The sequence below is a fragment of the Neovison vison genome, chromosome 7, assembly GCF_020171115.1.
Source record: "Neovison vison isolate M4711 chromosome 7, ASM_NN_V1, whole genome shotgun sequence".
Lineage (NCBI taxonomy): Eukaryota > Metazoa > Chordata > Mammalia > Carnivora > Mustelidae > Neogale > Neogale vison.
Genome location: NC_058097.1, coordinates 45,158,270 through 45,174,371, shown reverse-complemented (window position 1 = coordinate 45,174,371; position 16,102 = coordinate 45,158,270). Strand labels below are relative to the sequence as shown.

At 49.1% G+C, this 16,102-nt stretch overlaps 1 protein-coding gene across 1 annotated transcript; it reads left to right on the top strand.

Annotated features, from left to right (window-relative positions):
* Positions 1–5,296: 5,296 nt before the first annotated feature.
* FBXO27 (F-box protein 27) lies at positions 5,297–12,360 on the top strand. Its single transcript, XM_044256589.1, has 5 exons — positions 5,297–5,682; positions 5,811–5,922; positions 6,006–6,101; positions 10,891–11,026; positions 11,638–12,360. The coding sequence occupies exons 1-5, from the start codon at positions 5,331–5,333 to the stop codon at positions 11,779–11,781; spliced, it is 840 nt and encodes a 279-aa protein (XP_044112524.1). The 5' UTR covers positions 5,297–5,330; the 3' UTR covers positions 11,782–12,360.
* Positions 12,361–16,102: the final 3,742 nt, after the last annotated feature.

Here is a 16,102-nt window from a genome sequence, read left to right as displayed (position 1 = left end):
CAGACATCACAAGTAGGCAGAGAGAGAGAGAGAGAGGAGAAGCAGGCTCCCCACTGAGCAGAGAGCCCCATGTAGGGCTCGATCCCAGGACCCTGAGATCATGACCAGAGCCGAAGGCAGAGGCTTTAACCCACTGAGCCACCCATGTGCCCCTAAAAAATATTTTTAAATGTAAAAAACTCTAAAACTCTAAAAACTCTGTAAAATGTCAAATTTGCCATCTTTTTAAAAATTTTTATTTATTTTATTTGAGAAAGAGAACTTAAAAAGCGAGAGAGAGAGAGCAGGAACAGGGGACAGAGGGAGAAGCAGGCTCTCCACTGAATAGGGAGCCCAATGCGGGGCTTGATCCCAGGACCCCAAGATCATGACCTGAGCTGAAGGCAGGTGCTTAACGGACTGAGCCACCTGGGTGCCTGTGAAATTTACCATCTATCCCGTTTCCAGTATACAGTTCCTTGATGTCAAGTGCATTTACATTGTTGTGCAACTAACCTCCAGAACTCTTTCCCTCTTGTAAGGCTGAAACTCTGTACCCATTAATAATTCCCCATTCCCCCCCAGCCCCTGACGCCCAGCGCTCACCATTCTACTAGGTACTAGGTATCTCATAAGAGCGGAATCCTACAGTTTTTGTCTTTCTGTTCTAGTACACATTCTGTTCTAGTAGGTACTATCAAACAATTTTCCGACATGGTAGCCCTCTGTCTCCATAGGCCGTGGACAGGGTTCTAGTCCATTGCTCCACATTCCCACACTGGTTTTCCATCTTGAGTTTTTGTGTTTTCATCATTCTAGTGGGTGTTACTGGCTTTAACTTGTTTTTCCCTGATGGTTGAGGTTAGTGCAATTTGTGGTCCATCATTTTTAAAATCTATACTTCCACCCAGCCCCCCTTCCAACTGAATTATCTTATTTCGGTTTTTTTGAGATTTTTTTTTTCCAGTAATCTCTACACCCAACGTGGGGCTCAAATTCATAACCCCAAGACCAAGGGTCGCAAACACTACGGACTGAGTCAGCCAGGTGACCCCACTGGATTATTTAAAGCACTCCGGACATCCTAGCATTACCTCCAAAAATACTTGCAGGGTGTATCTCTAAAAAATAAGGTTCTCTTCCCCTCTCTCCCCTTTTTAGCAAAACCACAATACCCTGGGCTGCGGACGGGGGAAAGGGGCGGATTCCTCGCCCTCCCCACCCCCTTCAGAACCCTCCCCAACACACACACACACACACACACACACACACACACACGCCGACACCCCTGGCTTGCCTGACCCTATTTTTGTCAAAGGCTGCTAGGTGTGTCTTTTGATTCTTTAAAGCCTCTTATTTTGTTGGTGTGTTTAACCTTGAAAACTGGCCCTGGTCCAACTTTTCTTAAGGTCTTGATTATATCCAAGTGTGGCTTCAGTTGGGGGAATTACCTCTTGTGGGCAGAGAAGGTTTGTGGGTTGTGTGGCTCTTTTGTTCATTAGTGGATGAACAGTTGACCCCCAAGAATGCTGGGTTGTGGGGAGAGCCTGGAGGGTTTTACACTGACACCCCGGCTTCTCCCCTGTCCTAGGGAAAATAGACATTCGAGGGAGAGCTAAATCATACTTCAAGAAAGGACTGGCTTTTATTCCTAACCGCCTCTGGGAGTTGGCCTCTGTCTAGATACCTCCCCAACCGTCTGAGAGCAAGGTTTACTAGTTACCTGCTCCCTCCGACCTTCCCTCCATACAAAGGGCCTATTTGCTGTCAAGTTTCTTTTCCTGGGATCAAAATACACCCAGTAGCCTCTGGACAGGAGAGGCGGGGGCATGGAAACCAAGCTGGTGACCTTCAGATGCCCTTGGAATTAATCGCACAGCCTACCTCCCAAGACCTCAATATTCCAGAGTTTCTACCTCTGTAAACTGGCTGGGTAGTTGTCCCCCCAGCCTCCCAAACATACCTCCAGTGGAGAGAAGCACCAGTATCCCCCCTCCACACACACACAGGGGAGCCCTTCCCACCCTATCTCCATCAGAGCCAACTCACTGATTTTTTTTAAAGCGAGTTGCTTTTCTTTATTCTTTTTAAAAAAGATTTTATTTATTTATTCGACAGAGAGAGAGATCACAAGTAGGTAGAGCAGCAGGCAGGGAGAGAGGGGGAAGCAGGCTCCCCACTGAGCAGTGAGCCCAGGATCCTGAGATCATGACAGGAGCCAAAGGCAGAGGCTTAACCCACTGTGCCATCCAGGCGCCCTGCCAACTCCCTGATTTATGGCAAATAATTTCTCAAGCCGCCTTTATGCTTTTGAAATGAAATACTTAGCTAATGAAACCTACCTCCACAGATAATTCTTAAAATGTTCATAAAATAACCCTAACTATCACATAAAGGTGAGATAAAAGGAGAGACTTAATTTTCAAAATCCCCTGAGAACTTGTTATACCGACGGACCTGATGATTCAGTATCTGCATTTTTTTTTAAATCTCCCTGGGGAGTTTGATGTAGCCCCAGGCTATTCCTCTCTTCCTGTGGGGTCCCTGGGGCACCCCATCAAACCCACAGCTGGCCCTGCCTAGATGAAGAGATTTCTGGTTTTGTGAATCAGAGAATAACCAGTCAAGTTCCCACCAAGCCAAGCGCAGTCCTCAGACTGACCCAGTATTGACATCCCCTGGACAATTCCGTATTAACCCAGTTTACATTGATATGCAGAATGAAACTGTGTTCCAGGCTCAGATCAACAGGCTTTCCTCCTCCTACATCAGAATTCACAGGACACCAATTATGAGAAGGAAGGAATCCAGGACAGTTCTCTGCTGAGTGGCGTTGTCTTGTGCTGGCTCCCCCCATTCCCGTGGCAGCAAAATGCCCCCATAACTTTACCAAAGGGACCCTGGGGGGCTGGGTTCACCACCCCACTCCTTGGAGCCATTATTCTGTTCATCAGTGAACAGGCACTTCTTGAACCCGTTTATATTTGTTTGTTTGTTTGTTTTAATGATTTTATTTATTTATTTGATTGAGAGAGAGAGAGAGAGCCAGAGAGAGCAGAGCAGGAGGGAGGGGCAGAGAGAGAGAGGCAGACTCCCCTCAGGGGCTCGGTCACAATCATGATCAAGATCACAGGACCCTGGGATCATGACCCAAGCCTAAGGCAAATAGATGCTTAATCAACTGAGCCACCCAGCCGCCCCCCCTTGTTTTTTTAAGATTTTATTTTTAAGTAATCTCTACACGCAAGGCGGGACTCAAACTCACAAACCCGAGGTCAAGAGTCTTGTGCGTCACCGACCCAGCCAGCCAGGCACCCCATCTGTTTTTCTTTTTCTCAGGTACAGCTTGAGCCCTCATTCCAAGAGTTCACAGAGATTGCCTCTGAGAAGAATTGAGAAATGGGAAGCAATCTGACTTGTCAGTGTTGCCTTCTTCTCCTACTTTAAGTTCTTAAGCTATTTTTTAACCTTTAAAAAAAAACTTTTTGGGGGGCGCCTGGGTGGCTCAGTGTGTTAAACCTCTGCCTTTGGCTCAGGTCATGATCTCAGGGTCCTGGGATCAAGCCCCGCATCAGGATCTCTGCTTGGTGGGGAGCCTGCTTCCCCTTCTCTCTGCCTGCCTCTCTGCCTCCTTGTGATCTCTATCAAGTTAATTAATTAATTAATGAAAAAATAGGTTTAAAAAACTTTTTTGAACTCATATACTCGGATCATAACGAATTTTCATAACCTCATTATCAAAAAGATTTCTACAGCTGACCTATTACGTGAAAAAGTAATTTTCGTTATAGAGGGAAGGGTGTAATGTCTAAGATTTGCTTCCAGTTTTCTGCGGGGAGCAAGTGGGTAGGAGCGGGGATGAAAACCGACTGGCCAGGAGGTAATCCCGGAGCTGGGTACTCCTTACACCGTTCCACTTTTGGACAGGTTTGAAAACGTCCAAGAGTATATTGAAAACCTATGTGTTGGAAAGAAATAGGCCACTGTAACAGTCACTCTTTCAGAATTAAGTTCTCCCATCCAGACTGCTTGTGCCCTATTCCCCTTCTTAGTCTCTTAGCCTCTTCCTCCACCGCTTAATTACCTTCTAACACTATGTAATTTACATGTCATGTCTCCTGTTCATCAGTCCCATACCCATTGTCCTCTGGTTTAACGCTTTAATAATAAAACTGCTCCCTTCTTTCCTGTTTATGGAGAGGTTTTCCTGGGGCTGGCAGATTTTTATTTTTAATTTCCCCAACACACTGTAATTTGCTTATTATGTCTTCTGTTCATCATCTAAGTTCCGCACCGACAAGGATCCACGTCTGGTTTTATTTGCTGATATTTATAATTACATGTGTGGCTTACATTTTGTTTTCACTGGATACAGTTAGTAGAGAGGCAGCCAGGCTGGGTTCAAATCCCAGCTCTGTCACCTACTAGCTGTGTGACCCTGGGCAGTCACTTGGCCTCTGCTGGCCTCAGTTTTCTCATCTGTGAAGGGGGCACATAGCGGTACCCGCCTCAATGGGTTGCCATCCTGACCGGTAGGAAGAAGCTCTGTAAACGGAGATCAGTGTTATTTCTGGTTAGAGCACTTGTTTTTGGAGTCAAGTAGATACGCATTTGGCGCCTACCCCAACTGTTTTCTCCTGTGAAATGGGGTTAATGTTGCCCCATCATAAAGGTGATGGGGATTTTTTGAAGGACTGGACGGGTCTGAGACCTCCCGCCCGGATGCCTGACCAAAATAACGGCAGTCGTTCCTCGCCAGGCGTCTCGCGGGCGGGTGTAGACGGACCCCGGATCCCGGCGGCCCCGCCCCTCCCCAGTCTGCGCTGTCAGGCCCGGTTTGATAGCCCTCCCCCCTCCCCCGGGACTTCTGGCGAGTACACGGATGGGGCAGGACCGCTGGCTGGGGGCGGGGCGGGGGGCCGCTGGGCGATCAGAGGGATGAGAGCGCGGACACTCGCGGACCAGCGGATGGGGTGAGGCGTGGGAATGCGGGCTGTTAAAAAGGGAGGGGCTTGCAAGTAAAAGGATGGAGGAGGGGAGGGGGACGCCGGGGAACAGGAGAGCGTCTGCGGGCGAGGAGCCCTGGCTCTGAGCCAAGGTAGGACTGCGGGGCTGGGCCGCCCCGGCGGGAGCGCGCAGCACCGGGCGCACCCGGCTGGCAGGATCCGCTGTTGGGAAGGACCAGTTGGGAGGCTGGGGATTTGGGCCCCGGGGCCGAAGCCGGGGCGTGGCGGGGCCGGGGCGGGGCCGGCGGCAGCTGCGCGCGCGCCGCGGAAGCTGCGGGCCCTTGCCTCCTTGACCTTACTCTCCCGCAGTCACCGCCAGGCCTGGCGCGGGCTGGGCGGGGGACCATGGGCGCCTCGGCCTCCCGGGGCCGGCCCGCCCGGGTCCCCGCGCCGGAGCCCGAACCCGAGGAGGCGCTGGACCTGAGCCAACTGCCACCGGAGCTGCTCCTGGTGGTGCTGAGCCACGTGCCTCCGCGCACGCTGCTGGGGTGCTGCCGCCGAGTGTGCCGGGGCTGGCGCGCCCTGGTGGACGGCCAGGCCCTGTGGCTGCTCATCCTGGCCCGGGACCACGGCTCCCTGCTGCCGCTCGCCCGCAGCTGCCTGCCCCCTACCCGCGACGGCAGGCCCTGCCTCCTGGGCCGCTTCTGCGAGCGCCGCCCGATCGGACGCAACCTCATCCGCAACCCCTGCGGCCAGGGTGGGGAAGCGCGGGGCTGGGGGTCTGGCCGGCGGGGGAGGGGCGGGGCTTCGTCGGAGTAGGTGGAAGGTGGCCGCCGGCGGGTGGGCGGGCGAGGAACTTGGGCGCAAGCCTCTTGTATTTAACAGAAGGCCTCCGGAAATGGATGGTGCAGCACGGTGGGGACGGATGGGTGGTGGAGGTCAACAGGTCTACGGTGCCCGGCGCCCCCTCGCAGACCTGCTTCGTGTCTTCCTTCAGGTGAATGCCCCTACCCCGCAAGGGCCAGGCCCGTTGTGAGGAAGACCTGCCTGTTCTCATTGACCTTACTCCGTCTTTCCTAGCTGGTGTCGCAAAAAGCAGGTGTTGGACCTGGAGGAGGAGGGTTTGTGGCCAGAGCTGCTAGATAGTGGCAAGATTGAGATTTGTGTCTCTGATTGGTGAGTATGATGACAGAAACAGCCCTTTGCTCAGCACTGACCGTTGCATGGGTGACTTCACCGGGGCCGCCTCTAACAGCCCCTTGCAGATAAAGAGATGAAGCTCAGGGATGTGAATGACTTAACCACGGAATCCCTCTTTTCACCCCCAAATGGAACTGGATTGCAGGATGCCTGTTGGATCCCGTTACAGAGGACTTGGCCTAGCTCAGTCTTGTCCGTGCATGACATGCTCCTTGCTTTAGGAGGATGCAGAGTAGGGTAGTTAGCTAAATTGACATTCTGGAGCCTGACTTGCCAAGTCCCTGGCTCTGTAGCTTTGTGGCTTTGGGCCAGTCTCAGTGTGCCTCAGTTTCCCTATCTTTACAAGATAGGTTTACATGTCAAGCATATAGCCAGCGCTTCATAAGGGTGAACTACTTTAGTTGGGTTTTTTCGGGTTTTGTTTTTTTGTTTTGTTTTCTGAGCCTCCATCCTCTGAGAATGTGTATTTCAAGGTGTCAGATTTCCAGCAGTGGAGAGGTTCAGAAAGGGGAGGAGATTAGCTCTGATGGCACAGCAAGGAATTGGTGAGACCTGAAATTAGACTCAGACTCTTCTGCGGAGCATATGCTCTGTAGTGATGGTCTTGAAAGGAGGGTTATGTGTACGGGAAGACTTTACACGGGATACATGACCCAGATCATTTCAAGGGAGGCAATGTCGGATCTTCTGCAGCTGTGTTCCCTGGTTCTAAAATTACCAGCTACACATCACATCTCTGGTGAGATGTATATGATTTATCCTTATCCAGTCCCTCTCTCAGAGTCCCCAGTCTTGAGAAAAAACAAGCCCCTCACTATGGTGTGTGTCCCCCACCCCCCGATATAAAGACTACGGGCAAGTTAGGCAAAGTTAACTGCTTGAAATTGCAACCTTACCAAATTCACTTACACTTTTGTTTTTTGTTTTTTTTTGTTTTTTTTTTTTAAAGATTTTATTTATTTATTTGACAGATTGAGATCACAAGTAGGCAGAGAGGCAGGCAGAAAGAGGAGGAAGCAGGCTCCATGCTGGGCAGAGATCCCAGGACCCTGGAATCATGACCCGAGCCAAAGGCAGAGGTTTTAACCCTCTGAGCCACCCAGGAGCCCTTTTGTTTTGTTTTTCAGTAGGGTCCATGCCCCACGTGGGGCCTGAACTCATGGCCCTGAGATTAAGAGTCGCATGTTCTACTGACAGCCAGGCAGATGCCCCCAAGTTCACTTTTTTTTTTTTTTTTTTTAAGATTGATTTACTTATTTGAGAGAGGCTGGGGGCAGGGAGGAGAGACAGATGGGGGGAGAGAGAGAATCCCAAGCAGACTCCCAGCTGAGCGCAGAGCAGGACGTAGGGCTTAATCCCACAACCCTGGGATCATGTCCTGCCTGAAACCAGGAGTTGGATGCTTACCCAACTGAGCCACCCAGGTGTCCCCAGATTCACTTTTAACTAAAGACCCCCTAACTTACCCACCCTCTGCAAATCCATCTCATTAGACCATGTGTTTTATAATAAAATTGTTTTTAATTTGTCAGTTATCAAACTACTGTAACATATTTGTGCTGTTTTGGCCAGCGGTGTGCCCTTCGATCGTAACAATCAGTGGTTCCCAAATGTAGCTGCATATTATACAGAATCATTTATTTATTTTTTTAAGATTTTATTTACTTATTTGACAGAGAGAGATCACAAGCAGGCAGAGAGGCAGGCAGAGAGAGAGAGGAGGAAGCAGGCTCCTCGCTGAGCAGAGAGCCCGATGTGGGGCTCCATCCCAGGACTCTTGAGATCATGACCTGAGCCGAAGGCAGCGGCTTAACCCACTGAGCCACCCAGGCACCCCTATACAGGATCATTTAAAACTCCCAATGCCCAGGTCCCACCCCATCCCAGTTAAATCAGAGCACCTGCGGGAGAGAGCCGGGTCAGTATCTGAGAAGTTTAGAGCTGACTGCAAAGTGAGAGGGCACAGTCCCCAAGACCATCCTACCTTTGACATGAACTGCAAGTTTGGGGAATTCAGAAAAACCACCCTTACCTTCTGTAATTCACTGGAAAGACTCCTAGAACTCACTGGACTGTCACGTGAATACAGTTTTGTTTTGTTTTGTTTTATAATATGGGATTTAATTCCAATTAAATTCTTAATTTTAATTTTAAATTAAATTCTTGATTCGAAGAAGTAGAATGATGTGACGTCTCTGAAGGAAGAAACTGAATTTGTATTTTTTTTTTGCTTTTTGTTTTTTGGGTTTTTTTTAAAGATTTTATTTACTTATTTGACAGAGATCACAAGTAGGCAGAGAGGCAGGCAGAGAAGAAGGGAAGCAGGCTCCCTGTTGAGCAGAGAGCCCTATGTGGGGCTCGATCCCAGGACCCTGAGATCATGACCTAAGCTGAAGGCAGAGGCTTCAACCCATGAACCACCCAGGTGCCCCATGAATATGGTTTATTTATTTATTTAAAAAAAAAAAAAAAAGATTTTTATTTATTTATTTATTTGACAGAGAGAGATCACAAGCAGGCAGAGAGGCAGGCAGAGAGAGAGAGAGGAGGAAGCAGGCTCCCTGCCGAGCAGAGCTCGATCCCAGGACTCTGGGATCGGGATCATGACCTGAGCCGAAGGCATCGGCTTAACCCACTGAGCCACCCAGGTGCCCCTGAATACGGTTTATTACAAGGAAAACGTAACAGATCAAAAATGAGCCCAGGGAAGAAGAGCTAGGGCAGCATGGAAGCACAGAACTTTTATGGTTTGCTTGCCTTGAGGTCAGGATGCAATCCTGCCCCAGCAACCGTGTGACAATATACATGGAATATCACCGACCTGGGAAGTGCACCTGAGCTTCATTGCCCAGAGTTTCTGCTGGGGCTTCATCACTTGGTTAATCTCAGACTCCTGGTCAGTTGATACCGATACCACCTGACATAGCCTAAGCCACATTGTGGGGTCTTTATGGAGTGGCCAGCCCCCACGGTGAGACTGTCTGGGTGGATATGGCCAGCCCTCACTGGAATCCCGTTGGTATCCAGCATGATGCAAGGTCCCCAGGAGAACAGAGAAACTTCCAGCAGCCATCACATTCCCAGGGTCCAGAGAGAACCTTCCATAACCACTGGACAAGGCGAAATTCTTCTTTTTTTTTTTTTTTAAGATAGAGAATATCTCAATCTTTTTTTTTTTAAGTTTTTATTTATTCATTTGAGAGAGTGAGTGAGAGAGAGAGAGAGCATGAGGAGAGAGGTCAGTGGGAGAAGCTGACTCCCTGTCTAGCAGGGAGCCCGATGTGGGACTGGATCCCAGGACTACAGGAACATGACCTGAGCCAAAGGCAGTCGCTTAACCAACTGAGCCACCCAGGCACCATAAATTCTTTGCTGTACAATATCTTTTCAACATTCCAGATGATTCTAACCTGCAGCCAAGTCTGGGAGCCATTACTGGGTAATAACTCAATCCCAATGGGAAAATGTTAACACTTAGATCTTTATGATCACAGGAAAAAATTTTAATTTCTATTCATATAGGAATATTTTGGTATGTGGTTGGCAGAGCACAGTATTGGAGGGGCAGTCTTGACCAGTCAGAAGGAATTAAGAATGTGTCGCTATTACATGAGGACAGAATTGTGTGGGAGAGGTAGAGCAGGCATCTAATTCTAAGAAGTAGAATGATGTGACGTCTCTGAAGGAAGAAGCTGAATTTGTGTATTTGTTTTGTTTTGTTTTGAAGATTTTATTTATTTGACAGACAAAGATCACAAGTAGGCAGAGAGGCAGGCAGAGAGGAGGAAGCAGGCTCCCTGCTGAGCAGAGAGCCCAATTCGGGGCTCAATCCCAGAACCCTGGGATCATGACCTGAGCTGAAGGCAGAGGCTTTAACTCACTGAGACACCCAGGCGCCCCTGAATTTGTGTATTTTTATAGCACATTACCCTTGAGTTAAACTTTTATTAACTCTTTAAAAGTTTAAAAGTTCAAGTTTTGTACATCAGAATTACACATTTTTTTTATTTTTTAGAGATTTTATATTTAAATAATCTCTCCATCCCACACGGGGCTCAAACTCACAATCCTGAGATTGAGTCACCTGTTCCACCGACTGAGCTGGCCAGGTGCCCCTCCTGTGGTCCTTTTCAATGACTTTTCAATGACTGCTATGAAAGTTTTATTTTATTTTATTTTATTTTTTAAGATTTTATTTATTTGACACACAGAGAAATCACAAGTAGGCAGAGAGGCGGGCAGAGAGAGAGGGGAAAGCAGGCTCCCTTCTAAGCAGAGAGCCCGATGCTGGACTCGATCCCAGGACCCTAGGTTCATAACCTGAGCCAAAGGCAGAGGCTTAACACACTGAGCCACCCAGGCACCCCTGAAAGTTGTATTTTAAAATGTCAGCATACCCAAAAAAAAAAAAAAAAAAATGTCAGCATACCCACTGGAAATCATATCTTTGCCACTGTTTGAACAACGAGCAATTTCCATTGTCACCTTAATGTTAACAGGAGGAGGCGCCTTGAAGGGCACTGCTCTGGGTCACTGCTTTGAGAACACATGTGCTTGTGGACCAGCTGGGGACCTGGTTTAATGCAGGTTCTGAGTCACTGGGTCCACAGTGGGGCCAAGCTCCCAGGTGACGCGAGTCGTGCTGAGCAGAGGACTTCGTTTTGAATTTGCATACATGGGGAGGCCATTCTGGGGGAGAGGCAGGCAGACACCCAAAGAGATGAGGTGGGCACGTCCAGCCTTCAAGGCCTCCCTCCTCCCACAGGTGGGGAGCCCGACACGACAGTGGCTGTATGTACCGACTCCTTGTCCAACTTCTAGATGCCAACCAGACTGTGCTGGATAAATTCTCCGCTATGCCCGTTCCCATCCAACAGTGGAACAACAATGTCTGCTTTCAGGTGAGTCTCTGGCAGGGACCCGGGGGGAGGTGATTGGCCTGGGGAGGTTATCTGTTATTTCTCCGGGTTTCTTTAAGGATGACGCCACTGGGGATGGTTCTGGTTCCCAGCTCTTGGGTAGTTGCTTCCGGACAATGGCTGGAGTCGAAGGCCTGGTGGGTGTGGGTGTGTGGGTGTGGGTGTGTGGGTGTGTGGGTGTGGGTGTGTGGGTGTGTGTGTGTGCGCGCGTGTGCGCGCACACGTGTACGTGTACGTGTACATCCCGCAGCTGGTGGCTTCATTTAATCCCAGAGCTCCCATGTGGGGTGTCTCTATGAGGGCTGGCCTGGATTTCCTCACGGCATGGCCACCTCAGGGCAGCCAGACTCCACTTACTAGTGGCTCAGGATTCCGCCAAGAAGGTTCCAGAGAAGCCAACAGAAGCTGCATTGCCTTTTCTGACTTAGTTTTCAAGTCACTTGGTGGTTACGAACAAAACCCGCCCACTCAGACTCCAGGGGACAGGAATTAGGATGAGGAACCATGCAATTCCACTAAGCCAGAAGGCCCCAGGCTCAGCTTTCGAGAAGGCAGCTGTGGCACGACACGCCTGATCTCTTTTCTACCTACAGGTCACCCACGTGTTCTCCAACATCAAGATGGGTGTCCGCTTTGTGTCTTTCGAACACTGGGGCCAGGACACACAGTTCTGGGCTGGTCACTATGGAGCCCGTGTGACCAACTCCAGTGTGGTCGTCCGGGCCCAGCTGTCTTAGTGGAGGGCTGTCCTTGCACAACAACCTGAGTGGTGCCTTCCAGAACTGGGAACCATTGGCCAGGACTTCTCATTAACCAAGGACGTGTACCTCCCTGGCATCCTGGGTACTCCCGGAGGGTTCTGCCAGGACCCCTCTTCAGGTTCTAGAAATTACTAGAAGGAAGTTCCTTCTTCAGAGCTTCCTGCTGCTGTTACAGGGCAGTCCTCTACCCGGAGGCCCTCTGATTCAGCCCCAGTCCCCTCTGCCCTGTCTCCTCTCCTTTCTGCTGTCAGGGGGCTTTATCTGACCCTTTAGAGAAGGCCACTGATCTCAAGTAGACTCTCATCCTTACGGCTGGGAAAATTCCAGCCACCTTGGGTGGCAAACTTAACCTCCCTCAGCTTCAAGGCTGGGACCAGGTCTCGCAGCTGAAAGTCAGCCAGCTCAAAAACGTGTGGAGATCCTCAAGGACCCCTGTGATTGTATGTTGTATAATATTATATTTTATTTTGAAATTTTCTGCAAACATCAAGAGAATAATATATCCACAACAGCTATGTGCCGATCGTATGTAATAAATTTATTATTTTGCCAAAAGTGTCTCAGATCTTTGAAATAGGAAATATAACCTTATTGTCTTGTTTACTACTTGGTTTGAAAGCAACAAATTGTCCCAGTGAAGGAGGGGAAACTACAGAAGAAACTTCCAATAGAAAGGGTTTTAGTAGAAAGAATGAAGAGTGCAAACAGTATCACTTCCCAAGCCTTAAGGAAACCATCAGTTCAGACAAAGATTATCAGACAGTGGGTGTGTGTATACCACATTAGTGATTTTTTTTTAAGATTTTATTGTTTATTAGAGAAATAAGAGACACAGCATGAACGGACGAAAGGGGGCAGAGAGAGAAACAGACTCCTTACCCAGCAGGGAGCCTGATGGGGCTCGATCCCAGGACCCTGGGATCATGACCTGAGCTGAAGGCAGGTGCTTAACTGAGTGAGCCACCCAGGTGCCCCATCATTTGTGGCTTTCTAGATGGGAGCCAGGATCAGGTTGTCCTCACGCCAGTCCAGGGTCATGACTAACTCATGGCTGGTGGGTCAGTGAGATGTTCTAGGTCATCTTTTCTTTCCTTTTTTTTTTTTTTTTTTAAAGATTTTATTTATTTGACAGGCAGAGATTACAAGTAGGCTGAGAGGCAGACAGAGAGAGAGAAGGAGGAAGCAGGCTCCCTGCTGAGCAGAGAGCCCGATGCGGGGCTCGATCCCAGGACCCTGGGATCATGACCTGAGCTGAAGGCAGAGGCTTCAACCCACTGAGCCACCCAGGTGCCTCTCAATTTTGGCATATGTTATATGGTGTGTGTGTGCGCACGCGCGCGCGCACGCATGCACACACACACCAAAGTTAATGATACCACTTTATTCATGCACGTGTACATATCCTGGGTGACCTTCTGGATATGTGTGTGTATATAGATACGTATGTATTTATATTCAGAAGAAAAAGAAGATTACCTGTAGGGGCACCTGGCTGGCTCAGTCTGTAGAGCATGTGACTCGATGTCAGGGTCATGAGTTCAAGCCCCAGGCTGGGCGTGGAGCTTACTTAAAATAATTTAAAAATATATATATATATATATATTAGCTACAGTGTTACAGGGCTAGTGCAATGGTGATCTCTGGTTGTGGTGATTTTGTATTTATTTTGCTTATCTCGTTTTCTGGTGTGTATTGGTGTATAGAAGAGATAGAAGACAAATACATAGTATCCTCCAATGCAATTTCCCTCCTCTTCCAGAAAGAACCACATTGCAGAAGCATCTTTGGTGACGGGTTTTCACTTGTTTTATTTGGTTATGGAGAATTCGAAATACATAGAGAAGCCGAGAGATGAGTGTTCTAACCATGTTTCTATTCCCCAGCACCAGTCTTACCAACTTACGGCCCATCCTAAGCCCACATCCCCATTGATTTCTCCCCTCTCCCATATTTTTTTTTAATATGTTTTTATTTTGAAACAGTCTCAAACATAGCAGAGACTGTATGGGTATGGCACAAAGCTCTTCCCCACCTAAAACATGTAGTACATTTCCAGCATCACTGCAAAATTCTTTCGTGGGTATTTTCTACATCTGAGGACATTCTCCTGCATAACTACAATATAACCACCCAGATCATGATGGTCACGTCAATTCAAACTGCCCCCAAAGGGCTAAGCTAGGTGGCCCTGCCTTATAAAGGCCTGTTGAAAAGGCCCTGGGTTGGCTCAGTCGACTAAGCATCTCTTTTTTTTTTTTTTTATTTGACAGACAGAGATCACAGGTAGGCAGAGAGGCAGGCAGAGAGAGGAAGGGAAGTGGGCTCCCTGCTGAGCAGAAAGCCCGATGTGGAGCTCCTTCCCAGGACCCTGGGGTCATGATCCGAGTGAAAGGCAGAGGCTTTTAACCCACTGAGCCACCCAGGCGCCCCAAACATCTGACTCTTGATTTCGGCTCAGGTCATGACCTCAGGGTCATGAGATCGAGCACCACCCTGGCCGTGGAGCCTGTTGAAGAGTCTCTCTCTCCCCCTACCCCTTCCTACCTCTCTTAGAAAGAAAGGAAAAGAAAAAGGGAAGGGAGAAAGGAAAGGGAAAGAGGGAGGGAGGAAACAAGGAAGGAAGGGAGGGAGGGAAGGAGGAGAGAGAGAAAGAAAGGCTTGTTTGTTGGGGCACCTGAGTGGCTCAATTGGTTAAGCGTCTGCCTTCGGCTCAGGTCATGATCCCAGGGTCTGGGATTGAGCCCCGTGTCATGCTCCCTGTTCAGCAGGGAACCTGCTTCTCCCTCTCCCTCTGCCTGCCACTCCCCCTGCTTGTGTTCTCTCCCTCTAACAAGTAAATTTAAAAAAAAACAACAAAAAAGGCCTGTTTAGGGGTGGTTCAGTCATTAAGCGTCTGCCTTTAGCTCGGGTCATGATCCCAGGGTCCTGGGATCGAGCCCCATGTCGGGCTCCCTGCTCAGCGGGAAGTCTGCTTCTCCCTCTCCCCTGCCTTGTGTTCCCTCTCTGTCTTTCTCTACCTGTCAAATAAATAATAAAATCTTGAAAAAAAAAAAAAGGCCTATTTGCAAGGTGGGCCCTTAGACAGCATCTGGGAACTCAAATTTTGGAACTGTTCCCACCACTAACTGATACGTGGCTCTTAGACTATTTGTGTGAACAGTATGGTTTGTGCTGAACACTTGCTGTCTTTTGGGGGTCTGGAGTTTGGGTACTAGCCAGGCAGAAAGAAGGTGTCTCTAGGACCAGCTGCCTGAGTCTCTGATGAGCTTCCCTGGGCATCACACATCTGGGGCTCCACTTTTGTTTCTGGGTCAAGAGTGCATTTGGCAGGACCCCTCCGAGGAGGGGGAGGACCCAAGGAATCTGCATATAACCCTCCAGTGTCTGTATCTTTGTCCCTTATGACCCAGATGTGCATACAACCGCACCCCTGTAGAAAATCTCTGGGGCGAGTACAACTACGTACTGAGTTTTATGAGTCCTTCCAGCAAATATCTGAGCATGAGGTACTCCTAGGATTATACACACACAAACCCACATAGTGGTGGCAGCGGTGGGACTTCTAGAAGGATCTTGATTCAAATATGGCCACAACATGATTTGGGGTAAAGGGAGAACGGTGAGGGATGACGAGACCCTGGTGCCTGGTGGCCACGGAGTTCCGTTACCCATGGTCTGAAACAGCCCAGGTGCTGTCTGTTGGAAGAGGGAAAAGTTAGCTAGGGAATTAAAACAATAGGTCCAACCCTTGGGGACCTGGCTGACTTGGGCAGGTGCCAGCTATAGTGAGGAAAATCCTTAAGCCTGGTGATGCCTTTGGTGTTTTCCACTTTCCTTCCAGGCAGGAGAGGGAAAGGCGCAAACATTCCCCCAAAAGTTAGGGGTCAAAGACAATAAACCTGAGTTTGTAGTGGAGTTTCTCCTCCCACCTTACGCCAGAAAGAGGCCGCATCCCCCAAAGATGGGCTTTAGTTGAACTGAAAAGTTTAAAGGTTTGCCTTGCTCTCCCCTCCAAGGGAGAAGACAGCTGGTTAAATCCATTCCCTGGGGGGATCAAAGCTTTAGATAAACCAGAGTTCGAAAGATGGGGGGGAAAAACCCCATCTCTTCAGCAAGGAGGCCACAGAACCCCCACCTAGTCTAGCTGGGATCTCTGAGCAGCCAGCATGTTAGCCCTGTAGATGCTGAATTTACCTTTTTCTTCCCTTTTAAGTAGGCTATCCAGCATGGGACTTGAACTCACCATCCCGAGATCGAGAGTTGTGTGCTGTACCAACTGAGCCAGCCCGGTGCCCCA